Source organism: Pseudomassariella vexata (genome assembly GCF_002105095.1).
Source record: "Pseudomassariella vexata strain CBS 129021 chromosome Unknown BCR38scaffold_6, whole genome shotgun sequence".
In the NCBI taxonomy this organism is placed as follows: Eukaryota; Fungi; Ascomycota; class Sordariomycetes; order Amphisphaeriales; family Pseudomassariaceae; genus Pseudomassariella; species Pseudomassariella vexata.
The window spans coordinates 956,167-983,943 of record NW_024467961.1 but is presented as its reverse complement, the minus strand read 5'-3'; the positions used below and the strand labels follow the sequence as shown (position 1 = coordinate 983,943).

The 27,777-nt window shown below is 50.2% G+C and overlaps 11 protein-coding genes across 11 annotated transcripts; 5 read left to right on the top strand and 6 right to left on the bottom strand.

Moving 5' to 3' along the window:
* Nucleotides 1-607: 607 nt before the first annotated feature.
* On the bottom strand, nucleotides 608-4,126 carry BCR38DRAFT_408795 (uncharacterized protein; the record flags this gene model as incomplete). The annotated part of the gene is made up of 4 exons (XM_040858305.1): nucleotides 608-1,480; nucleotides 1,579-1,859; nucleotides 2,125-3,884; nucleotides 3,957-4,126. The coding sequence occupies 4 exons, from the start codon at nucleotides 4,124-4,126 to the stop codon at nucleotides 608-610; spliced, it is 3,084 nt and encodes a 1,027-aa protein (XP_040716204.1).
* A 3,120-nt stretch (nucleotides 4,127-7,246) lies between these two features.
* On the top strand, nucleotides 7,247-8,573 carry BCR38DRAFT_341945 (acetyltransferase; the record flags this gene model as incomplete). The annotated part of the gene is made up of 2 exons (XM_040855909.1): nucleotides 7,247-7,346; nucleotides 7,702-8,573. The coding sequence occupies 2 exons, from the start codon at nucleotides 7,247-7,249 to the stop codon at nucleotides 8,571-8,573; spliced, it is 972 nt and encodes a 323-aa protein (XP_040716203.1).
* A 335-nt stretch (nucleotides 8,574-8,908) lies between these two features.
* BCR38DRAFT_190045 (putative histone H4) lies at nucleotides 8,909-9,830 on the bottom strand. Its single transcript, XM_040854000.1, has 5 exons — nucleotides 9,617-9,830; nucleotides 9,527-9,558; nucleotides 9,350-9,453; nucleotides 9,217-9,279; nucleotides 8,909-9,164 (listed from the first exon to the last, which is right to left on the bottom strand). Exons 1-5 carry the CDS (start codon nucleotides 9,703-9,705, stop codon nucleotides 9,108-9,110), a joined length of 345 nt encoding a protein of 114 aa, XP_040716202.1. The 5' UTR covers nucleotides 9,706-9,830; the 3' UTR covers nucleotides 8,909-9,107.
* Nucleotides 9,831-10,334: 504 nt separating this feature from the next.
* On the bottom strand, nucleotides 10,335-11,059 carry BCR38DRAFT_431720 (uncharacterized protein). Its single transcript, XM_040860122.1, has one exon. It carries the CDS (start codon nucleotides 10,951-10,953, stop codon nucleotides 10,696-10,698), a length of 258 nt encoding a protein of 85 aa, XP_040716201.1. The 5' UTR covers nucleotides 10,954-11,059; the 3' UTR covers nucleotides 10,335-10,695.
* Nucleotides 11,060-12,027: 968 nt separating this feature from the next.
* Nucleotides 12,028-13,385, bottom strand: BCR38DRAFT_340760 (survival factor 1; the record flags this gene model as incomplete). Its single annotated transcript, XM_040855810.1, has 4 exons — nucleotides 12,028-12,162; nucleotides 12,215-13,025; nucleotides 13,088-13,303; nucleotides 13,363-13,385. The coding sequence occupies 4 exons, from the start codon at nucleotides 13,383-13,385 to the stop codon at nucleotides 12,028-12,030; spliced, it is 1,185 nt and encodes a 394-aa protein (XP_040716200.1).
* A 484-nt stretch (nucleotides 13,386-13,869) lies between these two features.
* Nucleotides 13,870-14,804, top strand: BCR38DRAFT_523586 (ribosomal protein L11, N-terminal domain-containing protein; the record flags this gene model as incomplete). The annotated part of the gene is made up of 2 exons (XM_040865266.1): nucleotides 13,870-13,998; nucleotides 14,061-14,804. The coding sequence occupies 2 exons, from the start codon at nucleotides 13,870-13,872 to the stop codon at nucleotides 14,394-14,396; spliced, it is 465 nt and encodes a 154-aa protein (XP_040716199.1). The 3' UTR covers nucleotides 14,397-14,804.
* A 723-nt stretch (nucleotides 14,805-15,527) lies between these two features.
* BCR38DRAFT_513411 (uncharacterized protein) lies at nucleotides 15,528-16,028 on the bottom strand (the record flags this gene model as incomplete). Its single annotated transcript, XM_040865056.1, has 1 exon — nucleotides 15,528-16,028. A coding segment is annotated over one exon (477 nt), but the record flags the coding sequence as incomplete, so codon positions are not given.
* A 2,302-nt stretch (nucleotides 16,029-18,330) lies between these two features.
* BCR38DRAFT_431707 (kinase-like domain-containing protein) lies at nucleotides 18,331-21,957 on the top strand. Its single transcript, XM_040860121.1, has 4 exons — nucleotides 18,331-18,824; nucleotides 19,138-19,415; nucleotides 19,539-20,874; nucleotides 20,925-21,957. The coding sequence occupies exons 1-4, from the start codon at nucleotides 18,785-18,787 to the stop codon at nucleotides 21,518-21,520; spliced, it is 2,250 nt and encodes a 749-aa protein (XP_040716197.1). The 5' UTR covers nucleotides 18,331-18,784; the 3' UTR covers nucleotides 21,521-21,957.
* A 172-nt stretch (nucleotides 21,958-22,129) lies between these two features.
* BCR38DRAFT_189878 (hsp10-like protein) lies at nucleotides 22,130-23,085 on the top strand. The gene is made up of 4 exons (XM_040853999.1): nucleotides 22,130-22,320; nucleotides 22,461-22,688; nucleotides 22,802-22,860; nucleotides 22,936-23,085. Exons 1-4 carry the CDS (start codon nucleotides 22,318-22,320, stop codon nucleotides 22,958-22,960), a joined length of 315 nt encoding a protein of 104 aa, XP_040716196.1. The 5' UTR covers nucleotides 22,130-22,317; the 3' UTR covers nucleotides 22,961-23,085.
* Nucleotides 23,086-24,771: 1,686 nt separating this feature from the next.
* BCR38DRAFT_189869 (glycosyl hydrolase family 61-domain-containing protein) lies at nucleotides 24,772-26,579 on the top strand. Its single transcript, XM_040853998.1, has 3 exons — nucleotides 24,772-25,134; nucleotides 25,191-26,152; nucleotides 26,371-26,579. The coding sequence occupies exons 1-3, from the start codon at nucleotides 24,948-24,950 to the stop codon at nucleotides 26,452-26,454; spliced, it is 1,233 nt and encodes a 410-aa protein (XP_040716195.1). The 5' UTR covers nucleotides 24,772-24,947; the 3' UTR covers nucleotides 26,455-26,579.
* BCR38DRAFT_189851 (uncharacterized protein) lies at nucleotides 26,521-27,760 on the bottom strand. Its single transcript, XM_040853997.1, has 2 exons — nucleotides 27,702-27,760; nucleotides 26,521-27,633 (listed from the first exon to the last, which is right to left on the bottom strand). The coding sequence occupies exon 2, from the start codon at nucleotides 27,457-27,459 to the stop codon at nucleotides 26,704-26,706; it is 756 nt and encodes a 251-aa protein (XP_040716194.1). The 5' UTR covers nucleotides 27,460-27,633; nucleotides 27,702-27,760; the 3' UTR covers nucleotides 26,521-26,703.
* Between the last annotated feature and the right edge of the window lie 17 nt (nucleotides 27,761-27,777).

Genomic DNA, 27,777 nt, shown 5'->3' with positions numbered 1-27,777 from the left:
TAGGAAGCCTTCATCGGGGTTAGCTAGCAGGACTTGTTTTTAGTTCCATTTTTCTTTATTCGGGGTGAAGGTAACTTAGAGGGTGCATTCTCAGAAGGAATCAAAGGAAATAAAAAAGAGGGAGGGTGAAGGGAATATATACAGATGCTGACGAAGTGGGTTGATCGCAACCCAAAGTTTCCCATGTTTTGGTTCGAAGCTTCTCCCCATTTTCGTGGGGGTCACTTGGTTTCAGTTTGATATAGGTTGCTGTACTCGTCTTCGAAAACATGTTAATCTGGTTTATTAGAGCGGTAAGCGAACGCATCTACCTTTCAGATGTGCCAAGAATATTGGAGTATTCATTCTCGCTTGGGTTCTATGTGGACCCTATGTTACCCTGTCGGATTCAATTGATGATATATGCTCGCTCGTCCAAAAGGCATGTCCCGATGATTATGCCCACACCACTCCGCATGTATGCAAATGGTATCTCCGAGCCTTTGTGAAGGGCCCCCTAATCCCCAAACTCCATTGAACACCAGCGCCATGTAAAACCAAAACTCACAACAGACACCCACTTAGTCGAAAACATTAATCCGTCTATATATGCGTGTGTATTAAATCCTCAATCATCCATCTTCTTCCTCTTACTCGGTCTCCGCCCCTTATCATCCACCCCCTCAACAAAATGACCCTTTTCAATCTGATGCTGCCGCAGGTTGTCCGGCCGGTTCTTATACTGACTCGTGCAGCCCGGGAACGAGCACTTGTAGATTTTGGGCGGCTGGGGTGAGTGCTGCAACTTCATGTGCTTGGCCATGGAACCTTTGAACCACTGTGGATCACCTCTGGGTCTGTACCTGCAGAGCTCGCAGCAACTGCCTGCTTCCATTTTTTGGCTGCTGCCCAGGTCACCTGAGCTGCCCGCCTTGGTAGCTCGGCTTCCCTCGCTTGCGGGTCGTGAGAGATCTGGCGAGTTGGCCATCGAAGCCTTCAGGGTCTCGCTGGGTGATTCCGAGTGTGAGGCTGTGGAAGTATGCGTACTGGCGCTAATTCGGGTCAGACTTGTTGGGTCGACTGTCGACTTATACTTGGACGTCGATGTATCTATGGGCGATTTGGTGGTATTTCCCACTGGATCCTCGATGCATTGTTCCATCGAGAAGTCCATGGGGGCTTCCAAGTTCAACGCCAGTGGTTCTGCCAAGGTCAAAAGGTCAGGTTGTTCCGGCTGTCCACCTAATGTCTCCTCTCCGAAAGCCTTCCCCAGTTCCAGGAAATCAAAGTCAAGCGACTCGAGGCCTACAGGTAAGGTCATCTGAAATTCAGGCGGCGGCGCCTTGTCCGTTCCCATGTTAAGGATGAGCGACTCCATCAGAGAGACACCCAGAGTGTGGTACTTCTTTCGCGGGTTCATACCCTGTAGATATATCGGATCGCACAAGTCCCTGACTTGGGGGATGAACTTGTCGAATAGACCGAACGAAGCCATACTATTCTATGGGGAGTTAGCCGGGTTTTATTTTTTTAAAAAAAAATTGCATAACACAGGGACTAGGCTGCAAGATTTTGCTAGATATTCAAAGGTGAACTAACCTTGCCAGCTTGCAGGAGTTCGAGTTCTAGCTTGCGCACTGTTGTAATGTATCCGGCATTGACTCTTTGGTTTATCGCCATCAGCTTCTGGGAAAGAGATTGGTTCTCCACATCCGGAAACGTCTGGTTCAGTACTTGTACGATATACCTTACGGTAATTGCGAAGGCATCGGTGGGCGAGGCGTTTGGTCGGTGTTCTGAAATGTGCATGGACCACAGATCAGATGTCAGGATCTCGATCGGCCGTTCAGCATAACTGTTGACCACCGAGTACTCCAGATCTACGAAACCCGTTTTTAGTAAAGCCAGCTAGAATTCGGGGACGCATAAATGTTGTTCAGATGGCAATCAAGAGTGACGCCGCCGTCGATGAGCAGCTCCATGTCTTCTCTGAACTTTGGGTCTTTTGAGTGAGACATGAAGCATACCATGTTCAAGGACGAACTTGATCCTGGCTGACGTTTATTGAGTTGCCCCCGACGATAGATGGCACAAAAGTTCCCCAAGAGAGCCCCAACATCCGACGAAAACTGGAGAGAAACTCACCATCCAAAAAGTTCTGAGCTATAACCACCATTGTATCCGGTTTGACCGGCGATCTCGAAGGCGAACGCAACTCTGGCTCTTTCCCTTTCTGGCTCAATAACCTGCTTGAAGGCCGTTCACCGGCGCCGGCTACCTCATGACCAATTGGTTGCCAGATGGTAAAGACAATCTGCGCATAAACATCATGGTAGCTGGGATTCAAGAAGCCCCTGTACGCAAGGGCCTGCTCAAAGAGTTCGTTGCACCGACTGGCCAGATCATCTTCGTGGATTATCAGGGAAAAGGCATAAGTGACGTGGACAAAGCAGAGGTAATCAAAAGGGTCAGTAGGCTCAGTTCCAGCGAGAAGCCTCTTCAGAGCTGACAGGCCAATCATCGCGACTTCTTTGGCGGATACTGATTGCAACCGGCTTGCCAAAGGATTTCCTCTGAGGTGGGTGGTTTTCCCAACAGAGCTTGAGATGTGGTGTTCAAGTACCTCCCAGGTTGAGCCAACAAGTGGCTTCGTTTCCGAGCTCGCTGCCTCTTGCTCGGTTTGCGCGTCAATTGCGGGTACCTTAAGGTCATCACTTGTGAACAATACGTTGGCCTCGGTGTTCATAGAACTTGACCAGGAATAGTTGTCGTTAGGTTCAAATGAGAACAGGAAGGGATCCTCTCCACATATACGTGGGATGGCCAGATTTTCAGGATTGTCTCCGGGTAGTTCAGCTATATTGTCCAGAGTATAGTTGTCTGACTTTTGGGCAGCAGCTTGTGAGACCGGCACAGTCTTGTCATCCAGCCGAGGCCAACTGAACCCATTCAGATGATCGGTATTGTGATGGATGCGACGGTCTTTCGGAAACCTGCAACTATTCTCTCGCGACAAAGCCATTGAATCGAGTCCAGGAGGGCTGAAGGGCGTAATTGGCGACGTAAGGGTCGTGTCGATGGTGGATGCCATGGTCCAGTCCCCAGAACCAGCACTGATAGGGGATATGTTTTGAGAGCTGTTGTTTGAACGCAAAGAAGAACTTGGAGATAGATGCTTTGGTCTCGGGGCCTTTCTTGGAGGGCCGATGTTGTGGGTATCGATAGCAAGCAACGGTTTGTTTCCCACGGAGCTCGGCACCGGCTCGTGAAGCTGAGACATCGCAGACTTTGGGGGCACACTCAGGAGCCCCTGAAGCGAATTCGTCATTGACCAAGATTCTGCGTGGCCTAGAGTCAGATGGTTCTGTATGTTACCAGGCTGTGGCTCGTAATTTATCGAGTCGAGCTGAGCTGGTCCAACACCATCACCGTCCATCTCCAAGATTTCGGTGGCCTCCATCTCCAGATAAGTTTGCGACTGGTCTTGCAGTTGTTGGGCGATGTCGAGCGACTCATAACTGGGGGGAGCTATTGCGAAGTCTTCCGATTCAAAGTCGATTGGTCCGTCCTTTCGCGACTTGTGACCGACCTTGTTGAAGAAATTCTTGGCCATGTTGATGATGCGCCTCCTCTTGGTTGGTTGGCCGAGACAACACTTGCATTTTGCATCGTTGAATTTTTCAACTCTCATACAATCGTGACAGAAGTATGCGCCGGTTGCAAGATGCTGACAGCCCGCCACGTGCTGCAGCATCTGCTCGTGGTCGTCGAATCTCTCGCGGCACCTCCATAATGGACATTCCAGCCTTTCTTCTGGTGCGATGCGGACCGATCTGTTTCGCTTGACGGCAGCCCATACGATGAATTTCTGTTTCGCGCAATTCTCCCCAGTTGCCTCACGGGTTCTACAGGTGAGTTAGCCGGATGCGAAGTACGTGGTTTAAAGTAGAGAGGTAAACATGGGCCATAACACTTACACGCAAGATATGGAGGCCCTCCTGAATTCGGCATGCAGGCTGGACCTAGATTGCCTTCGCACAATGGGGGAAGCAAGCATTGACTGCCGAGTTGTTGAAGCTCCATGTTCAAGGAACGGGTTGTCGGTGGCGGGTACTACCCCAACCCCAGCGATCTTCTTGGGCTCCATTGCGACTTTGCGACTGGGGCATACAATACGTCAAGGTATACACTTTTGAGTGACGGGAGAAGTGAAAAAACTAAGAGACCGAGCTCCCGACCTCGAAATCGTCATGACTCCATGGCTTCATGTTATTAATTGGAAAGCGTTTCGCAGTGCCCGAAAGAATGACGAGATCAAGGTCAATTGATTCACTTAGGACTGCGAAGGTACGCAGGTACATAATCTAGGACTTGCCGAGGACAATGGGAAAGTCGGGCCCCATTGGCAGGTTCCCTCATTGTCATTGTCATGCGAGTTCCGCGAAAGAGCGGCACACCGATGTCCTGTGGGGGCAGAATCTTACTTGACAAGGTACGACAGGCAATAAGGCTGAATTAACCAGGCCAAGAACGCCTTGAGGGACTTGAATGGGGACAGAGTCAGCTGATGAGCGAACGAAGGTCGCTGACTGCCTAGCCCGCGCCTTGGCCAAGGGGTTGCCAAGTCTAGATAGAAAAAGTCGGGAACAGACGTAGAGAAGCGGAGGGGTTCGTAGTGAAGTCCCTTGTACGACAGAGTCCTGGAACCATTCTTCGGTCCTGGACGAATGTCCTTAAAAGCCTCGAGACTTGAGGCGAGAAATGCGGTGCCTAGAAATATTCAGGCAAAGCTGCTGACCGAGCGTCCTGATTGGGAAATTTCCGAATGATAATCGTGATGCGCAATTTATTCCTATCGATGACATCTGAGCAAAGTGTTGACCAACAGCCAGAGGAAAGAAAGCTCGCCACGATATGCGCGTTGGCTATTTAACAACGATGTAGGTCGACTGATGTTCGGCAAAGGCTTCAAATTGGACGGTTGTTGGGATGAAAATAGAAATCAGCTTCTCTTCATTTCGTCTTGAGGTGGGTGTTAACTCATCGCGGGAGATGAACGGCGCAGGAGAATGAGCACAATTCGTGCTTGACTATCATGATTAGATGGTTGATCTCGTCGAATTTGACGAGGCACAACTAATGGCCAAGCTAATAGTCGTAGGTGTTGACCACTTCATGACACCGGTAAGCACTAACGAAAATGTGGGTTTGGTATGGCATGCCGCTGCTTGGTAGGACTTCTGTGGCCAATGGCACTTGACGGGACCTGATATTGTGATGCCTATCTTTTCTCGACGTGAATCCCCCAGCGTTATCACGGTATAGTAGGCCTCAAGTACAGTTGTATAGTCGACATAATCGAGTATGAAACGGGCTGTGATGATTTATAAACAGGTTGCGAGACTTCTCTGAATAATAAGATTATCTTCAGCAGCCGTCGCAGACTTGAATGCTATTGACACACACGTGGACCGGCTCTGTGAATTTGATATATTACTCCAAAAGTCGAGAGCGTGGCATCTCTGCACGACCTTCTCGATTCCATCAGGCTTACACAGGGTCGCACCTCCCGGGATTTGGAATACTTCTAATTATCTATCCTCAGTGTGTAAGTCAAGCTTGGGCGTACGACAGACTTGCAGTGGTCAAATGCTGCGTAACATCATTGTGTAAGCATAGGTCAGATTCTATCACCGCAACATTGTCCAATAGAAGCTCTCTGCTTGGAAGGGAATTGGCAACATCTCACGCGGCGGGGTCAAGATTTAGTGCTATCGTAGGTCAACTACAACTGACCGGCGTTGCCGAAATGCATCTTTGATCGCCCTTCACTCAACGTGAAGATCTCATCACTGCACTCGACTATATCGCCGGGCAACGTCGGGCGCAGGCTAGACTAGTTCAAGTTCAGACGAACAAGACGCCCCGTCTCCCTTTTGAGCAATCACTACGTCCTTAGTTGTTTCAAGAAACGCAGGCTTAGTTCAGTAAACCTCACCTCCCCCACGAGAAGAGCTAGCTCATTGACCTTTGCTGACCAGCCAATACCCTCCGAAAGTTTCAGATAGATAGTGAGTTGGACAGGATTGGCCTATGGGCAAAAGTCGGGTTGCACGGTGGAAATCACGTTTTTTGCGTTTTTTACATCGACCCACTTGCTCTATGCCACACATGGTAGCAGGCAACATGGGACCATCAGCATCATGCATGGCTTGGCAATGGGCGGCATTGATGTGGTGATAGCTCTGGAGATCTATCTCACTTGTGACGTGTGGGCTGAGCATGCAGATAGACAAGAGGAGCGGGATGGACTGCAAAAGTCTTGAGACGAACCAAGAGAGAACCAAGAGACCTCCGGGGTTCTTCAACATAACATAAGATGGCAGTGGATGCGGAAACTCGCCAAGTTCCTGTCAACATCATTTCATCCGTAGTACGTGGAGTTCTGTCATTGAGCCGTAGACAACCTCGTTGCTCACGGGTCCCAGACTCTGGGAAAACAAGGAATCAGGAGAGGAGTCGAGCTTCTTTAGGAGGACGATATCAACGAAACCAAACCAAGCCAAGGCAGAGATATTCGCTCCACCCTGCTCCAGCTTTTGTGGCACCTCTTGGACGACTTTCTAAGGGCTGCTATTCGCCTGTGCCGCCCTTATCAGATAACGGGTCTGAAGTCTATCGGTGCACACTTTCGCTTCGTGGGACTTCATCGATCGATTGGTTGGGGGTCAGGTATGTGCGTGCGCTCTGCTGTTGGTGCTTGCGTGCTGAGCCATCATGGTTGAGCGTCTCAAGATATATCCACTCAAAGTTGCTCATTGTCGATCAGGGTTGTGATAAACCCGACAAGCTTCCAAACATCCCGAACAACAAACTTCGAACAACCCGATTCTTGAGCTTCCATTCCTGTCTTCGATTAATTTTTTCTTCGACCGCATCCGTCATTTTGGACCGATCGGAAAAAAGGTCCATTATTTACACTTTATCTGTGAGAATTGAGCAGCTACTGCTAGCTTTCCACTTCATCTTCTTGAACATCTTTAATATTTTTTTATATTCACAAACTTTTCCCAGGGTCCGAAATACCCGAGCCGACCCCTCCCAAGTCTCCCCCGAAGTAAACAAACGGGAGCCTAGCAGATCGGGACTTGCGAGACGCCGACACTCGAGCTTTTACCCTACCTTGACTACCGCGCCCGCAAGCGCGCGATTCCAATACGTCAAACCGGCCTGCGGTCAACTGGTCTCGCCCACGCAAAATGCCCAGATGGCGCACGTGGTGCCGCGAGAGCTGGACTTGAACGGCTATGGCCATGACTCGATAGTGGACAAAATCAATGCCGTTCCTGGCTTGAAGACTAGCACTGGTAAGTAGCTGAGAGAAGCTGAACAGGGAACACATCATTCGTTCATTGCGTTTTTATTGCATTGTAGTGGAGATTTTTCTTCAAAGCATAGCTTTTATTGTCGTGGGAGGGGTGTAAGTCGCATCGCGTACCAAAAAAGCTCCTTGGAGCTCCTTGGAAAGCACCTGCAGCGAATTTTGGTCGTGAATTCAGATTCATAACACGCGGGCGAGTTCAAGTCGGAATTCTGGAAATGCACCTCCGGAACCTATTTTATACAGGAAACCAATCCCAAATTGCGGTGCGGCGCATTGTTGCAAAATCATCGCGATACCAACCTCGAAGCTTGCGCTGATCACCCTCTTCCACTTAATAGCTTTCTTCACCTTTCTGCGAGCAAACCTTGTAGTCAACCCATCCGCCATGTCCTCGAATGCCAACACGCCGATGCTCGAGCCGTCGTCCTCAGGAATGCTTCCTCTACCGTCGCCATACCCGCTAGCCACCATCGACGCACCCTCGAATCCCGACCTGGACGATATACCCCCCCTCTCGGTCGGCGTAGTGAACGAGGATCAAGACAAGGTGGATGCGCTCAATCTAGTGGCCGACTCGATCGCCCAACAGCGCCAGATCGCCTCGTTACACCTCGTTTTTCACCCGTACCTGCTCGCGATCCTTGCCATGTTTATTGCGATGGCGTTCCAGTATTCGTGGCGCATGAAACGGGACCTGGGAGTGGCTCTGATGTTGCACTCAGGAGTCATCATGACGTACCTTCTGGGTATTCGCTATTTCACGGGCCGATATCTCCAAGTGGCGGAAGATCTGAAGTGGGACTGGATGGTGGCCGAGGACGGGGAAGAGGATATGGTCGTCGCGGTACGGTTTGGATCCGCTGTGATCGGGGCTTTGATCCTACGACTCGAGCCGAACTCAATTCTGACGGGCAAGAAGAGGAACCGGGCGTCAGTGTTGAAGGGTGGCAAGGGTGTGATTCGGGCCTGGACGGTGAAGCTCAAGTATCGGGGTACGGGAGTGGGCACCGACATGCTTCACGAGGCAGTTAAGGTCACCCGGAATTCCTGCGGGAAAGACGCCGAGGTTGGATTTGCAAAGGAGCACGCCAACAGCACTATGGTGTTGCCGGAGATTTTCAACGGACACTTCAGAAAAGGCGAACGGAAGGCCGCGATGGCGTTGGAAGGTGTTCTGGCGGGATGGGAAGGGAGTAGGCGGAAGCGATAGGCCAGACGGCCAGACGGTCTTGGGTTTATTCTTTAGAATCTGCCTCTATGCGGCTCTAGGATGTAAAGGATAGCATTGGTTATATATACCCCTCGTTTTTTTTTGTTTTTTTGGGATAACCTAGAACTCGGAATGTTAATAATGTTGATATGAAACCGCTGCATAGAGAATGAGTGTTCGAACAATGCCTGGCGTCTTATGTGTACACATCAGATTGAGTATGTCAGTGTTCAATCCTTTGAGTACTGGTACTTACCCTCTTGCATGATGGTGCTCATCGTATTGCACACTCTGATATGTTTCATACCGGTTCCATCAAATAATCAGGTTCAAATCCGGGATTTGCCCCGTAGATGTTCATTACCTGGTATCATCAATATCATCTGCCCCCATCATGGGCAAGCTCTGAGGCATACAAAATCCCTGCAACATGTCCTACTTTATCCATGACCAAAGCAACCAACCACCAACGCCATACCATAAAACAATCTGCATTCAATCGCAGACATCTTGTGCTGATACTCTTCTGCTCCATTACGCATGGTCAAACCCGTAAATCGGCTTACCGAGACGTCGGAGAGAGAAGAGAACCTATGAAAGTTTTAGCCTCGTTACAAGAGCTATACCTAGAAGTGAAACTCACGTCATTGATAGTAACAGTCTTCGCCTTACGGTACTCAGTGTACACAACTGCATCTCGGATGATCTATAGTCACGTGAGTTCTCAGTTTAACCAGAAGTAGCAGAAAGTGAAAGCGACTAACCTAGGCACTTACCGTAGTGAGGCGCTGCCTCAGCGCACTTCTGACTTCCTCGTAAATGGTACCTGAGATACGCTTGACACCTCCGCGACGAGCGAGACGTCGGATGTCTGGCTTGGCTGTAATAGGGACGGAAAGGTTAGCTGGTGGTCAAGATGTGCAATTTGGCTGCGACGATACGAAATCACGTACTTATTCCCAAGATATTGTCACGTAGAATATTGCTGTGGGAGAAGTCAGCAACGCTGCGCTGGAGTAAATCGGTCCTCAAGGACGATTTACCGGTGGCGCTTTGCCCCTGTCTTGCCCTTACCATCCCCGAGGTCTTGAGCGCCCTTGCCCATGCCAAAGGGCCCTCTACCCATCGGCATTTGAGGTACAGGAGGTATGGCTGTTGTAGCGGTGGTTTTGATGAGAGATGCAGTATGGAAGATGATAAACAAAGTTGCGATGGTGCATGTATTTGAAGTCGTCGAGAAGGTTCGCGATGTCGACTTTTTTGGAGTTTAGCTGGGATGAATGCGGTGGGAGTGGGGCAGGCAACGGAGCCGTGCTAACAGTGACCACTGGTGCAGGCTAAACAAAGGCGTTGAAGTTGTTGGTGTACGTGAAGCGCTCTCCTGTTGCTGAGTCACACATTAGATCCCACGAACAGTTGTCTTTCCTAGGTAGGTCTTTCCCTTTGGCGCTGGTATTCCGCTATTCCTGCCTTCACTTAGTTGAAGGTTGTTGTGGTTCTACGATCTGTACAAGTGAATGGTGTTTTCCAACGCTCAAACCTCATCTTTCCCATCTTGACGAGAAACTTTACTTCAAGCCGTTGCAGTGTCAACTTGAAACAGAAAATATCGAGCTTGTGACACGACCAGGCCTGGAAACCAGACACCTCTCATAGTCCGCATTCCTGTGCACCAGAAGAGCGCCTCCAGGGGACATATGACACAAGTAGTAACGTGATAATTGGAAAGCCGTCTAAGCCGGCGCACTTGCATCACGCCAAATCCTTATCCTCCTTAAGTGCAGAGTCAACAATCGCCTCATCTCTAGCCCTAAGCATCCGAGGCACACCCTCTCCATAGCCCTCAAACATCCCCACAGCCCCCTCCGTCATATCCTCCTTACTCTCATCATCAAGCTCGGACTTATGCTCCTACAGGTCCTTTCTCTGCACATCCGCCGGCGGCCCCAAATGCTCCAGGCCCCTTCTACACCTCCAAGACCACTCCAGCCCGTAAGACTCAAGTTCATGAACGGCCCGCTCATAGCCCAGCGTAGGTCGAATTCACCGGTAATAGCAACGTCCAGATCACCCGGGGAAATCATCCCGTGGCAGACGAGCGAGTATGCCTAATAGATGGGCGCTACCTGCAATTAGTTGAGCACGAAACCCGGCGTCTCAACTTTAATGAGGAAGGGCTGCTGGCCGATGGCTCAGCAAAGATCCATGGCTTGCTCAATGATCTTGGGATCGGCGCCGGGGTGCGGGACGACTTCACGGACGGGATGAGGTAAGGCGGGTTGTGCTTACAATCCGAGATAGACTTGGAGCTCGGGAATCTAGACGAGGAAGAGGCCAGCGGGACGTGGGACGGGGCCTTTGCATCGAGTTCCGCGAACATCTTAATCTCGTAGTCCAGGTTCTCGGGGCCGTTCTGTGATATATAGCACACCTCTTGCACGAAATCAAGCCGATCTAGATAATCCAAAACATTTCACGAACTCAAGATTCGACTGACTGGCCCTTCCGCGAGGCCCATCTTCTCCAACACTGACTATGCTTTAGCCACGGCAGCTTTCAGCTTACGAATGCCGCTTTCTGTCAAGGGCGAGGAACAAGCCAGTTTAGCTGGATACAATTATGCCCGTTCCCACGATGGTGAACGTCTTGACTCTTGTTGCCGTAGGCATGTTCTAAAATTCCTGAAGTTTGATCTCGACAATGAACGTGTAAGCCGACCATTGAGAGAGGAAAAGATGCTGGTCGGGCCGCTTTAAAGATACCGAAGCTGCGACCTATAATTGTTCCACAAAGGGAAGCGCAGCCGAGGGAACGTTGATGGATCAGAGTCAAAATAAGCCGATCTTTGATAAAGTTGTGCCTTACTTAAAATTCCGAGGTAAAGAAGGTTTCATGGTTTTCATTGTATACATATTTGCTGACTTACTTCGCATATTGCGCTTGTGGCGTGTAATGCGGCTGCGTATCTTCGTACTCACCTAGCGGGTGCTTGTCTATTGACGAGTCAGGTCCAGTCTTCTAGCTTAACATACGCCCACGTCGACTTTGTTAGCGATACCATGAAAGCAATAGCACCCACCGTATCTGTGTTCAAACATGGAGTAAGTTCCACAACATGCATTGCACTTGTGTGAGTGAGACTATGCAGAAATATGGGTTGATCTAGTCATGATTAAAATCGTATACACGAGCTGATAGCCTCGCCAATGATGCTCCTCCCTATATGATTCATGACAAAGCACCCAGCGAGTGTCGTTGCCCGTTCTCCTCTTAAACACCTGTGACCATTAAACCAAGCCATTGTATATAGGCTTCCTACCAACTGAATGCGCCTCAAGTAGACTAACGGCAAAACACCTAAACCCAAATGTGTGTCACGCAATTTCTCACGGTTGCCTGCCATGCAAGGTTGAGTTGCTATCGCTTCCAGGCCAACTGAGCTGCAACGACGGAACTATGACTTCGTGGCCTCGTTTGCATCCTTTGTTCCAGAAAGGAAGGTTGCCTCAGTGAAAAGTATCCCTTGTTCTGAAACCACTTCATCTCCAATCTTCATCTTCAACGTGACGGGAGTCGTACGAGGGGAGCACTTGTAGATCGTTAGATTCGCCTTGTAGAGCACGGCAGATTTTCTTCCATACCTGATAGATGTAGGGCCTGGTTCCGGCAGTACCGGCGATGATCTTCTTGACAAATGCAGGAACCTCAGCCATAATGTCGACCCGGTCCTGTCGCTCCTCAAGCGGAGTCTCGAGCACAGCTTCCACTGACTTGCCATCCTTCGTTGTTCCGTTCCAGGAGAATTTGACTTCTTTAGGTTCTGGCCATTGCGTGTCTGGGTCGGTCGTCGCCTTGGCGTGCAGCGCTTTGACCGTGTTCTCGCCGGCACCGGCGGTGATGATCTCGCCATCCTTAGCGATACCCCCTACACCTACGATGGTCGAACCGTACGAAGGAGGTGTGGTAAATTCCATCATAATCGCGGAATATGTCGGGCCCTGGAAATCGACAAAGTTCCAGCGAGCGGCGGCATGGTGGGGCTTCATGCCCTGCAGGGCGTGGGTAAAAAAGGCCTTTCCCTTGAAGTCGACGGGGCCGTCCTTTGTCAGCATGGTGCCTTCGGCAACGCACCGCGGCCAGAAGGCATGTCTCATGCTTCCCCATGGGTGAGCCAGATCCGTACCGAACAGTGTCTTGCCGTTCTTCCCGGCAACGAAACCCGGCGCCGTCTTTGTTACCTTCAAGTTGACGATACAGCGCTGATCGGTCATCGATTTGATGGTGTACGAGTTTCCATCCTCGGATAACTGCAGGGCGCAATCTTTGGCAAAGAAGTCGAGTTTATCATCGCTGAAGGATGTGTCGCTGAGTTGTGTAGAGCAGTAAAGGTGAGGCTTGGTGCGGTCGACATAGAAGATCTTCGAGTTGAACTGGCAGGTCGTATGGATACCGCTTCATCTTGGTCAGCTGTTGGGGATATTCCGTGGGTGGTGGGAACTCAGGAGTTTCCATACGCCACGTTACTATATATGACCTGAGCGAGACCGAGGTGTCCGCTGTCGGCCATGAAGTAAAAGCTCTGGGTCTCGACCGAGGTCGAGGTCATGGCCTCCCACTTCAGGTCATTTCGCGCGAGTTCGGTGTAGGGAGTCTTTGCGGAATCTTCGGCGACCGACTTGATGGCTGAAGGGCCATATATGGGCTCCTCGGTACCCAAGGTTTGCGCCAGACTTCGTTGTTACTTTCATGTCAGTTCATTTCCCACAAGTTATGTGCTTGAGAAGCTCACGTTTGCTTGGCCCAGTTGAACATCTTGATGAGTTCTTTCTCCCTTAAGCCGAACCGAATTCTGCGGCAAAAGTCTGCGTATTCTCAGCGGTAGAGAAAAGGCGGTGTTGACCCTAGTGTATGGAGCGTAAGTCCAGCAGATCCGCGGATGTCAAGGCTTATTAAGTACGTTTTGGTTATTTTAGTGGAATGATGAGCAGCTCAAAGCAGCCCACTGCCAAGAGGTCATATGGCGGGGTGATAGAAGTCAGAGCCTGCTTTCCGCAACGGCCGAAGTGCGACAGTGGATGAGCTCACTACTGTGGCGGTGCGTACAAGGATCACATCAGTTTGATTCATACAGGATATGATTGATGTGACTGCCAAAAAATCACCGATTCGGGCTTAGAGAGCTTGAGTTTAATTCCGAGTCACGACTGTCAGTGAAATTCAGCCCGGAACGAGTTGATTCGCATTCGCGCCGCGTTCAATCTACCAGTTTATCCACTTCGTGTAAGCATACACGAAAATGTCGAAGGCACGCGCCGGTGTAGACCAGGTCGTCAAGCTCATCGTGGGAGCGGGCCAGGCCAGCCCAAGTCCGCCTGTCGGTCCTGCGCTTGGTTCCAAGGGTGTCAAATCGATGGACTTTTGCAAAGTGAGTGCGGCTTGGCAACGATTGCGGCAGTCATCCAGATTCAATACTGATCAACCGCTCAGGAGTTTAACGCACGAACAGCACACATCCTCCCCGGAACGCCAATGCCCACTCGAGTCACTGTTCGAGCGGACCGAACTTTCCACTTCGATATCCGAACACCACAAACGTCATGGCTCTTGCGCAATGCCGCAGACTGCCCCATGGGAAAGAAGGGAAAGAGGAAGGGCGCAAGCAGGCCCGGTCATGAGGTAGCCGGCACCGTCACCCTGAAGCACGTCTATGAAATCGCAAAGATCAAGCAGTCCGAGCTGCGCCTGTCTGGCCTCTCCTTGGAGGGCCTCGTCAGATCAGTAATATACCAGTCAAAGTCGATAGGCATAGCCGTTGTCGCATGAATATTGGGTCGGGAAGATGAGTGCTTCAGGGAGCAACATGGACGGGTTTGGGAAGGGGGGTGGAATAGGAGTTGATTGCACCTTCAACGCTGTGGAATCTATCCTCTGGAGCGCTGGACGGATCTCTGCAGTCTCCTTTCGGCCACAAACCAAAGATGGTTTGTTGTTTGCCTAGGGTCTTTGGTGTGTAGGTATTATCCATGTAAATTACTGAATATGGCAGAGTCAAGGTTAATTGCTGATGAGGCTGCTGAGACTCGGACAACGCCTATCCCCAAACTGCATTATTGCGTTGACTTTTGTAGCGGTGCTTGCTATATCTGCAGGCGCGGGGCGTATCGGATCCTTTTGTACCACTTTCTTGCCCCGAAAGGGTACCATCAAAGATCTAGCGTTTTAAATGGCCACTTACAATCATGTTCCCAACTACAGATATGGCAGCAAGCCGTGATATGAAGACAGCATGGATCGAACAGCACCAGGAGTATCTAATATTGGGACTATACTGTGCCTTTTCCCCCTCCTCAGACCCAAGGGAGACTCTGTCTCAGTCACGATGGGACTTCCACTTCAGGCTTTAGTTGACGGGCCAAGCATGATGAACATATGGGCAACTGTCAAGAAATGAAGCTTGGTTCTCACGCAGACTTGGTTCTGAGTGACTGGTATGAGAGCCAGTCCTTTTTTGATTGAAAAGGAGAAGTGTCTGTAAAAGCCAAAAAGCAGTATCTATTGGATAGGATGAGTTGAATCTATGACTATTCTTCCTGTCGCCTCTCTTTTATTAGAGTCCTAGTCCACTGGATGTTTTGAGCTTTTGGGACTCTCAATACGTCTCTCACATTCGATTCGGAATTACATCATGTTTTGTCCACAAATCAAAGGCAAAACCCAGACGCCTGCCTTAGATCATTTTCGCGATTGCCTCTCTAGAACCACCAAGTATTGCAAAATACATTGTTGCCTTGCAAGGTCCTGGGCGTTTGCAAGCTCAGACATCACGAAAAGTACATCCTTTTACTTTCCCTCCACTCCCTAGGAATATTCCAGGAACTTCCATAATCACCCATCCACATCATAAGCATAGTACCATCCCTGATCATTGTCGAGAAATAAAAAAACTCCACGAACATGACTTCCGACGACCATCAACAATCACCTGATAACCACACATCCCAGAATGCCAGTGAGGCAGCACATAACAAGCAGATCATCGCCGACTTTCGACGCCATCATCTGCAGATGCAACACGAAAATATCCAGCACTCTCCCCCCGAACCATCGGGCCCTCAGCGTGACACCTCTGTCACTGACCATGGAGACGCGCTCAATACAAAGCCTAAAGTCAAGACAAAGAATTGTCTCGCGGAAATCATCAAGGCTAAGCTTAAAGTGGAGCTCAAGAAAGAGCTGAAGGCGGAGCTGAAGGCTGAACTCAAGGAAGAAGTTAAGGACGAGTTGAAGGCTGAGCTGAAGAACGATCTGAAGACCAAGCAGTAGGCTGACGACAAGATGGAGATTGGGATTCAGGACAAGATAGCATTGGCATGGATAATAAAGTGGGCCAAGGCGATTTGTGGACGGACCTAGAGATACTGCAAGATTTCTGCAATGAGGTATCGGCTGTGATGTGGGTTTGGAGTTTCTATGATGCCCCTGAACTGAAGTGCGGTTGTCTCATATGGCAAATACATTACTAATACCAAAACCTGACACATCTTAACGCTGATGATCGTGACTATTGCCAACTCCTAACTACGTGGAGAAATGGCATGAATCATGGTTATTGATGCCTGGCCAACTAGAAGAACTCACTTGTATCCCAATTAGTCGTATCAGCATAAATGCAAGGCTCTACATCTTGAGTTTTGACGGCTTACATGTAGAGGTAAGGTTGAGGTGGTGTCTCTCCTCGGACAGTACAACGATTCGTACACTTCTACATGGTCATCTTCATATGCGGCAGGACTTGGGAAAGGTGTTTGTACCAGTTATGTCGTTTGATAGAAGTGGACATACTAAGAAAATGGGCACTATGGACACCAGGCGCTAGAGCCTGGACATACTTTACCAGCCAAAAATAGAACAAAGATGCTCACAATCTGGGGAGTGGAGGTCACTAGCTTTTATGCTCGAGGCCTGAACTCGACCTTGAGTAGTTGTTTCCAGTGGATCCAGTGGAACCGATGAAAGGCTGCCCAGGCGACCTCATACTGAAGCTAAGCTATATTGAAGACAGTTATAACAAGCCATCCGCGGAGACTTGTTGAGTCGGTGGTCCTGTTAATAGTTGAGATTAGTCTCGCGTATATCCAAATCTAGAAGTATAGAGGACGATGTATTTTTTTCCCGGAAAACGGCACAACTCAGCCCGAGGCTGCGTGTCGAAGAGTCTTCGAAACACAAGTAGCAAGTTGATAACTCTTCCCAGTGGTCCACCACAGCTCTCTCGGATCATATTGCCATTCCACAAACTTCGAATTCACAGTCCACCACCTATTACACTAGCTTCTGTTGTCAAACGTCTAGAATCACGTATAAAATGGTGATGTTTGCCTTAGAAGGCTGAAAACATGGCGTCTTGAACATGCATACTGGCTGTGGAGCTCGAGACGGAAGATCCACGCCTCTGGAGTTTTCAAGCGAGCATCTCCATTTTTTATTCAGTATTGACCTTGATTCTAGAACATTTGGCATCTTTGATATCACCACGTTATTCATCGGCTGTGGATTTTGCCAGCCTGCGGAACGCGACTTGTGTGAAGCCTTCCGGGTAGTGTATTTTTGGTGTTACCGTTAGACGATTACTTGCATGCTGGCTGGCATGAGGCGAACCCCCGTTTTAGCCTTGTGAACCGCATGAGACGCCCTCAACTGTGCGACTTGCATCTGCTGGATCAGGTACACAGCAAATTACCGTTTGAGAAATAGCTGGTTGTTGGGACGATGGTGTTCAGTTCACTCTCATACTTAGATTTTCACGACTGTGGTTCATAGGTCTGCCGGCGCCAAGTACCGTCTTGGGTCATGCAAGCACGATTGCAAGCTACTCTGAAGTAGATCCGAGCATAGCCGGATGACCAGTCGTTCAAGAGATTCCAGGCAAAATTATGGGACCTGCTCGTCCGACTATCCCGTGCCTGCCGGCAGCAGTAAGAATGCGGGAGAAAAAATATCGCCCTCCTCCAGTTGATTGTTTGTCCGGGCTGTTTTATTACCGCACGAGTCTTTTCGAGGGATCGGGCTGTTGCATGTAGTTGGCGTGCGATCGGGAAGACGACCCCATGCAGTGGCCTCTGTGATTCGTCGCAGCGATACCAACATTGAGAAGTAGAATGGTTGCGCATGGGTTTTAGTAACAACTGGCGCTTACTTGGGCCGATATCGTTGTCGAGTCAAGATTCGCGCTCTTCGCGACCACGGCATGCGGGCTGCAGATACTGTATCTGATGAAGACTTGCTACTGATGCTGGTGATCACGACGAAGAGCGAACGGCCGAAAAAGAGCCTTCTCCCACAGGGTAAGCAGCTTGAGGTTAAGTCCAAATCGAAGTTGTCCGTTAGTTCTGGTTGAGGCGTCATAGCACTTGATTACTATTGCACCACCGCTGAGTTGTCGCAGGATAATCTGAACTGATCAGTCACGTACATAGATAGTTGTAGTTCCTGTAAACTTGCCGATTTAAACGACCACTGGATGGAGCTCGTTAAATCTCCTCAACTTGGCAGTTCCATTGACCGGATCCCAACCGATCTTGGCACTGTCTCCCGCTTCGGGTTCGGTTCAGTTGTCATAGTTCAGGCGAGTGGACCCCACCTGCGAACCGGGTCAACCCATCAAGGACATCCCGATCGCTCTGGCCGGCAGAGACTCCCGCGGTACCTGCCCAGACGGTATGTATCAAGTTTTTCTAGTCAAGCTCAGTCGAAGTGGTACGTACCAAGGCAGCTAGAGACGTAATTTGAGACCTAAAGTGCGCTGTAAGAACTTTAAGCACGCAAGAATTACTCAATGAAAGCAAGGTGATGTCAACGTACTGTAACCGACGAGAAACAGCGATTCTTTGAGGGTGGAAACGACCTTGAAGTGGGCGATTCCACTGCTCTTGCGCACTCCTATTCCAGTTACAGCGTCATCATGTAGCTCGCGGGTAGCTCGAAAAGCCTTTTACACACGGGTTTGCCAGCTTCGACTTGGGCCCCACCATCAATTCTGTTTGTCGCCCGGGGACAATCTCAACGTCTTGCAGGCATCGCTATCATCATTCAGTCTTGTTTTCCGTAATCGTCGCTTATTCGGGGCTATCTTCACTTCTATACATTCGCTTCTCCGTCGAATTTCCTCCCATTACGCCTTTACGAATTAGATGCTACAACTATAACCGACCATGGAGACCCAAAATCTCCATTCACGGGAGCTTGCGCAAGGTATGCAGGCTATCACGACTCTCTTTCGTTTGACAACCCCACCATCAATCATGACATGGCAAGCACGCGAGCGCATTGAAAGGATACAGTCCATGAAGCGGTACCAACTAGAATCACCATGCAAATGGTTGCTTCAAACTGGTTGTACTGTCGGGCGAATCAAGTGGTTTCACATGCCTGTGCTAGAGGGAGTGCTATGCGAATGGACGATCTAGGTTGATCTATTCCTGTACCTACGAGTTCCGTCCTTGTTGCTGCCAATATCGCCTTCATTCTTTGTTCGGTTCGCTAACATATACCTTCAACAACATAGGCAGCCCCAACAAGACTTCCGAGAACTCCGACGAGCAGGCCACAGTACGTGAGACTGCACCATCGGCCGTTCGATTTGCTTCCACTGTCCAAGAGATCGCTCCGGCCGCCGTATCGACGTGTATTGAGCCGGCCGGAGCAAACTCCCCTGAAATACGCATCCCAAACGCTAGGAACGAAGAGATCGCCGCCTTGTCCAACTCACTCCATGGCACGCATCTGGCAGAGCAACGCATGAAGAACTACTCCTTCCAAGCCTTCTCGCTTCCAGCTTCTAGGGTATGGCGTCTTAACTTGTCTTATATTCTTCCTTTTTTTCGGCAGCAACACGTTGCCGAACGCTAGGGCAGATGTCGGTGGCCATAAGGGTTGTTTGCGTACTAATCTAACCTGCCATTTCAGGTTCCTTCAAATGACGACTCACACAGTACCACTCCCCAACAGAGCCACAGCCCACGGGGTAATCTATCACCAACATTGAGTCCCAGGCCGGATATGGTGTCGCCCCCTCTGACGCCCTCTGGTACTAGCGGGCCTGAATCTCTCCCACACCGAGGACTGAAGCCTGGAAATACTCAGTCAGACGGAGGATTTGACTCGCAAGCTATTACACCACAAGCCTCAGGCCAAGAATCCGCGCAAATGTCACCGCGTATCGGGCTCCCACATCGACCGGCATCTGCCGAGAACATGTCTCAAAGGACCACGGCAGCGGATGATGGAGAGGGGGGCCGTCCACACCGGAAGGGAATGTTCTCCATTGGCCCGGGTGGGAATTCAGTACCCGTTTCACGAGAGTCAAGTCCTAATAGACTCCGAGCTGCGGAGATCTACTCCCGACCCTTTACTCCCGCTGGAGATGTCAATGATCCGTATGCTGCAAGCAAGCGGGCACCCCAATCCAGGAGCGCCGCAAATATCGACCAACGATTCGTTTTCTCCCGCAGAAAGGGTCGGGGGTCTCCGGGATCATCCTCGACAAGTCTAGCGAGGACGGACAAGGCTGAGAAGAGACATTCGGGATTTCTTGGAGTATTGAATAAGAGCACTTATGAGCTCCATCCCACAGGCACCGAGTCTACTACACACAGTCGCCAGGCTTCCATGTCTGACCTACGGCGGTTCTTCAAGGGCAGTAGTAAAGTGAAGAAAACGGTTTCTCCGGCCCCTAAGCCAGTCAGGCCGCCTCTTGTCAGCACTCGATCGACCACTTCAGTCCCCTTTGCCGATGATCACGGACTTACTTCCAAGTACGGCAAGATGGCAAGAGTTCTCGGGTCTGGGGCTGGCGGGTCTGTCAAATTGATGAAGAGAAACGAGGACAACACCGTGTTCGCAGCAAAAGAGTTCCGACCACGCCACTCGTACGAGACAGAAAAAGAATATGTGAAGAAATTAACTGCAGAATTTTGCATAGGGTCGACACTTCATCATGGCAACATCATAGAGACACTCGACATCGTGCAAGAGAAGGGAAAGTGGTATGAGGTCATGGAATATGCCCCGTATGATCTCTTCGCAATAGTAATGACCGGACGGATGTCTAGGCCCGAAGTCACCTGCTGTTTCCTGCAAATCCTGAGCGGCGTCACATACCTCCACAGCATGGGACTGTCTCATCGGGATCTCAAGCTTGACAACGTCGTTGTTAGTGAACATGGCATTATGAAAATTATTGACTTTGGAAGTGCACATGTTTTCAAGTATCCATTTGAAAATGACATTGTGCCCGCAAGTGGTAAGTTGGAATTCTTGTGTGACGTAGAAATATGCTAAAACGCAATACAGGTGTCGTGGGTTCGGACCCATATTTGGCCCCCGAGGTTTATGATGAACGCAAGTACGATCCTCAGGCTGTAGACATCTGGTCCCTCGCCATCATCTTCTGCTGCATGTCATTGCGAAGGTTTCCCTGGAAGATTCCGAGGACCACCGACAACAGTTACAAACTCTTCGCTGCAGAGCCAACCCCTGGGCATGACCCAAGGAAATTGGTTCTTCCATCTAAGCCAACGGGTGAATTGGCCAAGGTTCCTTCTGGAGACATGATTTCAGAAGAACAAGGGAAAGCCCCGAAGCCCAGTCAACCGCCCAAACCTGAAGCCCCTTCGTCGACAGGAACCGATCACAATGGGGAGAGGAACAAGGAAGTGATCAGAGGCCCCTGGAGGCTGCTCAGGTTATTGCCAAGGGAGAGCAGACACATTATTTACCGCATGCTTATGATCGACCCGCGAAACCGAGCCAAGATGTCAGAAATACTCGAAGAACCCTGGGTATCCAACACGGTTATCTGTAGGCAGGTCGGTCCAGGATCACAAGGCGTCGTGAAAGCTAGCGACCACACTCACGTTCTCGAGCCACCCGCTCCTGCGAAACAGTAGGGTGCATTAGATTAGGCACGCAGATCTCATCGCACTCGGATGATGCCACGATTTGGGATTAGACGTTGATGGATCATGTTATGGATTAGAATTTTGTAATCGGACGCGGGGATAGTTTTTGTTTGCTTGCGGTTGGGCGTTGAGAGGACCATTTCTGGAGCGAACCCAGCGTAACACAGCGGTATAGACTTGCATTTCGTTGTCATAGACGCTAGAGTAGTCTGAAGTAGCATGTTGATTCTCTGGAATCTCTTAATTGGGCTACTTGTACAAGCACTAGGCTTTGACGGGTGCCTTTGGAAGCGTTGTTGAATACAACTTGGGAATATCGCACTGTTGTAGGGGTTTATGGCGTGGTTCAAAATTAGTGCAAGGCAGCGCCAGTGTCATTTTCAGTTTCTGAGTTCATGTATCACCAAACGGAACTGCGAACAGACTTATTCGAACATGCTGATAAGATGCCTATAACCCATCAATCATCGATCCCATAATTTGGCAGCACACATTTTCTGTATGCCCTTTTTTGAACAGAAACTGGCTGCAATTCTTATCCGGGTCCGATTCTCGGCTCTTGATTCTGCTACCTCTAGCCTCTAGCCGGGGGTCTGGGCCTCGGCGTGTACTTCGGAATCGGATAAACTCGTGGAAAAAAAAAGGGTCGAGTGCGTTATGAATAAGCTTCGAGAGCTTTCTAAACAGTTCGTGAATAGCTTCACAGAAAACACCCACCAGCTGCAGAGTTTTTTTCCGCAATCAACACCAGACTTCCCCAGTTGAACTGCATCCATACAGTCACAATGGTGAGTTGAATACACTCGCTGGCAACTGCAGCGCCCTATTACTCGAGTATCTACTTGCTGTTGCGGGAAGGCACGGGTGGCTTTGGACACACTATCTAGGTTTTCAGCTGAGGACGAAAACTAACAATTGAACCCTGTAGTCTACCTCCATCCGATCGATCAAGTCCCTTGTCCCCCTGTTGGACCGCGTTCTCATCCAGCGCATCAAGGCGGATACGAAGACTGCCAGCGGCATCTTTTTGCCCGAGTCGAGTGTTAAGGAGCTCAACGAGGGCAAGGTCCTGGCTGTTGGCCCCGGTGGACTGAATAAGGATGGCCAGCGTGTGCCCATGGGGGTGGCCAAAGGCGATAGAGTCCTGATTCCTCAGGTAGGTCCAATTTCTAGATCTCTAGGTCAAGCATGAAAATTGGAAGGGCGAATGGGAATCGATTCTACCTTCTGTGCATACGAATAGGAATGGCTGCTAACGACCCATTATAGTACGGTGGCTCCCCAGTCAAGGTTGGCGAGGACGAGTTTCACCTCTTCCGCGACAGCGAGTAAGTTGACCCTCAGCACTGCAGACTTCCTGCAGGCTTCCGGCCTCGGGGTCATCAGCTTACAAGTACTTCCAGAATTCTGGCCAAGATCAACGAATAAAGATACCCACAACTAATGACACTATCAATGTACCATACCGAACATGTACAACAAATGGAGACGTATAAAGCAGGAGCCCGGGATCGATATTGTATAGAACGGCGTATCACCTGGGAGCGGCTGGTGGAGTGGGAGGCGTCCTTTAGCTGTTTGTAGTGCAGCCTCTCCCCGACGGAAGAGGTGAAAAACAATTCTCCACTTTCTGGCCTCACAACAATCAACAATCTTCGTGATCTGCAGTCCGTTCTGGTCAACTTGCGTCATTGGCGCTGCAACGCTTTGAGCTGTGCCGGTTCCTTCTTGTATACTTAAGGGCCAGACGCAGTGCAAAACGACGACCGCGGAATTCCAAAACTGATCGACACGCCAGCTTCTTGACTCCTCCAGCCGCCTCCTGCAGTTGCTCTCGAGTCAGGCCAACCCGGCAATCTCGTGGCAGAAGTAGGCTAGAAGACGCATCAGGAAATCTCATGAGCAATTCCCAAGAGGCCCAAGCCAGACTTGACGAGCGAATTGACGCCATACCAAAGACGTGAGCGTTCGGCCGAGCGAAGAATATTCGTAAAATAGACGCTAGTTGACTCGAGCGCCTCTACTGAATGGCTGCCAGGTGGGATGCGGTGGACCCTGTGATAGTTCAGGGGCTCTCAGCTGCGGGAGGGGCTGCAGTCGCGAACAGAGTTTGACCAATCAGTCGGAATCTGTAGACTTGCGACGAAACATCTTGGCCACGATGGACATTCTATGTTTGGTCCAGGTCGAGATCTGCTACGTACTGCCTGCCTGTGACCTACTGCTCGTTGGCGCAGATGTTGGTTTTGTCTTCCGAACCTTGCAGTTTAGCTTGCACAGGTACACGGCCTTAATTACCCCCTCTGACTGTTAACAGATCCTTCACATCATCTTATTTATTTTCAAACCCAGGAGGCGTACGCCGGCTCCTGTGGGAGGAATGTTAGGTGTAATAAGTCCCCCCAACTTGTCATCCCTCATCTCATCATGTTAGGACGGTTTTCAGGCATCCAGAGATAGGAAGATTAGACTCAAGGGTTCGAAACGTGCTTTTATTTCTTCATGGCTGAACAATTACAATCTAGAAGCGCTGACGAAGACTTCCTTGGCAGCTCATCTCTCTAGCAGCAATAGTGGGTCGCGGCATAACTGTGCGCACAAACGCCAGGGCTGTGCTTGGTCCCATCCCATCGCCATCCGTTTGGCTCACGACGGGTGGACCCTCCTCGCGCGCTTGGGACTCGCATACACGATGGCTAGATGATCCATGGTCCTTTGGTCACGTCAACGGTATTGGTTCCTGACAGCTCTTCCAGACATATCGCTGCAGCCAGGCGTCTACCTGGTTTAAAAATGTACCCCGCGCCATGACGGGACGTTCCTGAAAGTCTGCAATGCTCCTTTCAACAGGGGATTGATTCGGCGTCCGTCAGCGATCGACACGACAACTCGACTGGGGCAATGGGCGGTAATTGGCAAATTACTCTTCAGCATTCGGTCATTAGTTCCGTGGCTCGCACTAGACCAGGCTCTAGAGATGGGGCTGCGACTAGGATCGAAGCTGAGCTTGTCTCTCAACGTCCCGGTTGGTGGTAGGACTTTTTTTTTGGAGACCATGGCCATTCTTTGTCCTGCCACCCTCCCTGCATCGTCCTATGATATAATAAGACGGCCAGGCCAGCTCCCCGGATTTTTTTTCTTTCACCATCAGCCCAGCCGCCATCACAGGGGGACTTCCACTCATTCATTTTCTTTGGGGCTTTCTTGACGAGAGCTTGTTGAAAACGCCATTCCCTCTTGACAAGTGGTCTATTTAAAACCTCAATCCTGGCATTGTTGGCCGTTCCGTTCATTCATACATTCATTCATTCATTCATTCAACCAAGTCATTCCTTCTCACGAGAGGCCCTCAATATCCTCTCTTTTGGCACCAAGACACGATCAGATTATACGAAAAGCTGACTCTATCATCATCATGAAGCAATCAGTTTTCATGGCTTTGGCCGGCCCACTGGCGGCCATGGTCGACGCCCACTCCATCTTCAGCACTCTCTTCGTGGATGATGTATCTCAGGGCGATGCTACTTGCGTTCGAATGAATCCCGATTCCGACCAGGCCACGGCCCCTGTTATTGATCTCGCAAGCGACGACATGGCCTGCGGTAAGTCTACGTAGCGCTGTATAATCCTGACGGACAAAGCCTAACGGGCATTATAGGCTTTGGCGGGCAAACCGCTGTCGAATACACCTGCCCAGCATCGGCAGGCAGCAAGCTGACTTTCGAGTGGCGTTTGTATGCCGATGGCTCGCAGTCAGGCTCGATAGACGCCAACCACAAGGGCCCGTGTGCGGTATATGCCAAGAAGGTTGACAACATGGCGACTGACTCTGCTGCGGGGGCCGGGTGGTTCAAGCTATGGGATGAAGGCTACAACGAAGATACCGGCAAATGGTGCACTGAGAATTTGATCGAGAACAACGGCCTGATGTCGATTGTGATCCCTCCTGGTCTGCCTGGGGGCAACTACCTCTTTCGCCCCGAGCTGCTCGCCTTGCATGCCGTAGCCGACTTGCACCAACCTCAGTGGTATACTGGATGCGCACAGATATTTGTCGACAGCAGCAACACGGAAGCTCTGGAAGTGCCGGAAGAGTACAGCACATCCATCCCGGGCTATACTACTGCCGACAATGCTAGCCTCACTCTCAACATCTGGACCACATTTCCTCTACCTTACTACGTACCCGGCCCTCACACCTACATCGTCCCTTCGACTTACGCAAACACGGGTGGAGATGCTTTGGTTCAAACCGAAGGTGTAATCCCTGAGGATTGCCTCATCAAGAACGGCAACTGGTGCGGGGCCGAAGTGTCTTCGTACACCACCCAAGACGGCTGCTACAGCGCCTCGGAGGAGTGCTATAGCCAAGGCCAAACGTGCTACGATACGGCCCCGCCAACAGGTAACAAGAATTGCGAGACCTGGGAGAACAAGTGCAAGGCTATCCAGGATCAATGCGATGCCGGAAACTGGAACGGACCGCCCGACAAGGGAGTGAAGCTCACCGATGCATACCCGTCAATCACTGTGGCCATCCCCGCCGCGCTGAATGCCGACTACTATTCGGGCAGCGACAGTGACAGCAGCGACAACGACAGCAGTGACACGCAGGCAACGGCAGTTGCTTCTGCCTCTGTAGCTGTCGTTCAAAATCAGTATAGTGCCGCTGGGGAAGGATATGCTACTGCTACCTCGTTCGCAACTTCTGTCGCTACGACTCCAACAGCAGCTTCTACCGCCGCTGCCACGCCTACCACGGCTTATGGTGGCAAGAAGTCCCAGTGCAAGAACACCAAGAGACATTTCCGACAAAAGGCGCGCGAGGCGGCCCAGAGGCAGAAGCGTCAAGCCTTGTAGGTAGTTCACGTGCCTGGGAAACTAGAGTGATACCTTTACTTTTTCTTCGGGGAATATCGTGACAGAAAATATTGAAACGGCATGACTTTATGATGAGCCAATATCAGGGCTTTTTTTTTCTCACATGCGTTTTGGCTCCAGCAGCCAATTCAGCTGTATACAGATTTGGTTAACACTTTTACTTCATGTATATATAATATTATTTGCAACGAGTAGGGCACGGGAGCATCCATATGGATAGAAGGAATATACTCCGGCTTTGCATGACGGATTCGTTTCGTCCACGACATTGAACATTTATGTACTTGAGGCTACAAAAATCGCTTGTAAAACTTTACATTGTAACTCAGCATGGCTGTCATTGTAGTCTCGGCATATTTTTCAGAATTCCTCATTTTCTGTCTTTTCTCAAAACCTTCGACACTTTCACATCCCTCAAATACATACTCTTCCTTGTTCTCCCTTAACTCTTCCACCAAATCATCCCTCTTGATTCGCCACCCACCACTGTGCGCATGCGGCCTCACAATCTCATCTCGCACCCCTTTCATTTCTCCTAGGAGCCTCTCAGCCTCCCCCTTCTTCGCCTTGTCAACAAGCCACCTCTCCATAAAGATAACCGGACTGTTGAGAACTGGCACCAACCTTCCGCCGTTTTCTGGGAATGAGGAAAAAGATAGCGTTGAGTGATCGGAAGAAAACATCTCCACCCCCTCAACGTGGAAATACCGCACCCGGTCCAACACAACATATTCCCGGAGTTGAGGAAAATACGTCTGGTTCTCTTCGCTTGCTATCCAGGATTCGTGCTCGGAGACGGACGCCCAATGGGCGGTTAGCAGCATTGTTGTTGCCTTCGTTCCCGCTGCGTTGGAGTCGTTGGCTGCGGAGTTGGCGATTTGTTGGAACATGCCTACGCCCCGGGGCTCAAGACCGTTTGGTACCGAGGGCAGATGGGACGCGCACCAGACGTCCTGGACTTGTATGCATTCTTCTGCCAGGGCGCGAAATGAGGGGGATGGAGAAGCGGTGGAGAGGGGGAGGAAGGCTAGTTCTATTACTGGCATTTTGGGCTTGGGGTCGATTGTCTTATTATGGTTATTATCTTTGAGAAATACTGCAATTAAGCTCTGTAGGTGTGTTTTTAAAACTGTCGTTGTGGATTGGCCGACTTATGTGACTTTTGAGGATCGAAGGGGAGACTCGGGATGCGCTGGTTGACGTTGGCGGTGTCTGCCTACCTAGGTATTCATTAGGTATCACTGGGAGCGCGCCAACTCGTAGTTTCGGGGATATTACAGCATCGTACCTTTTGAAAGATTTATAAAAGACCGCATGGACGTTTACCGCCTTTAGTAATTTTTTTCTATAACATTGCTTTTGAG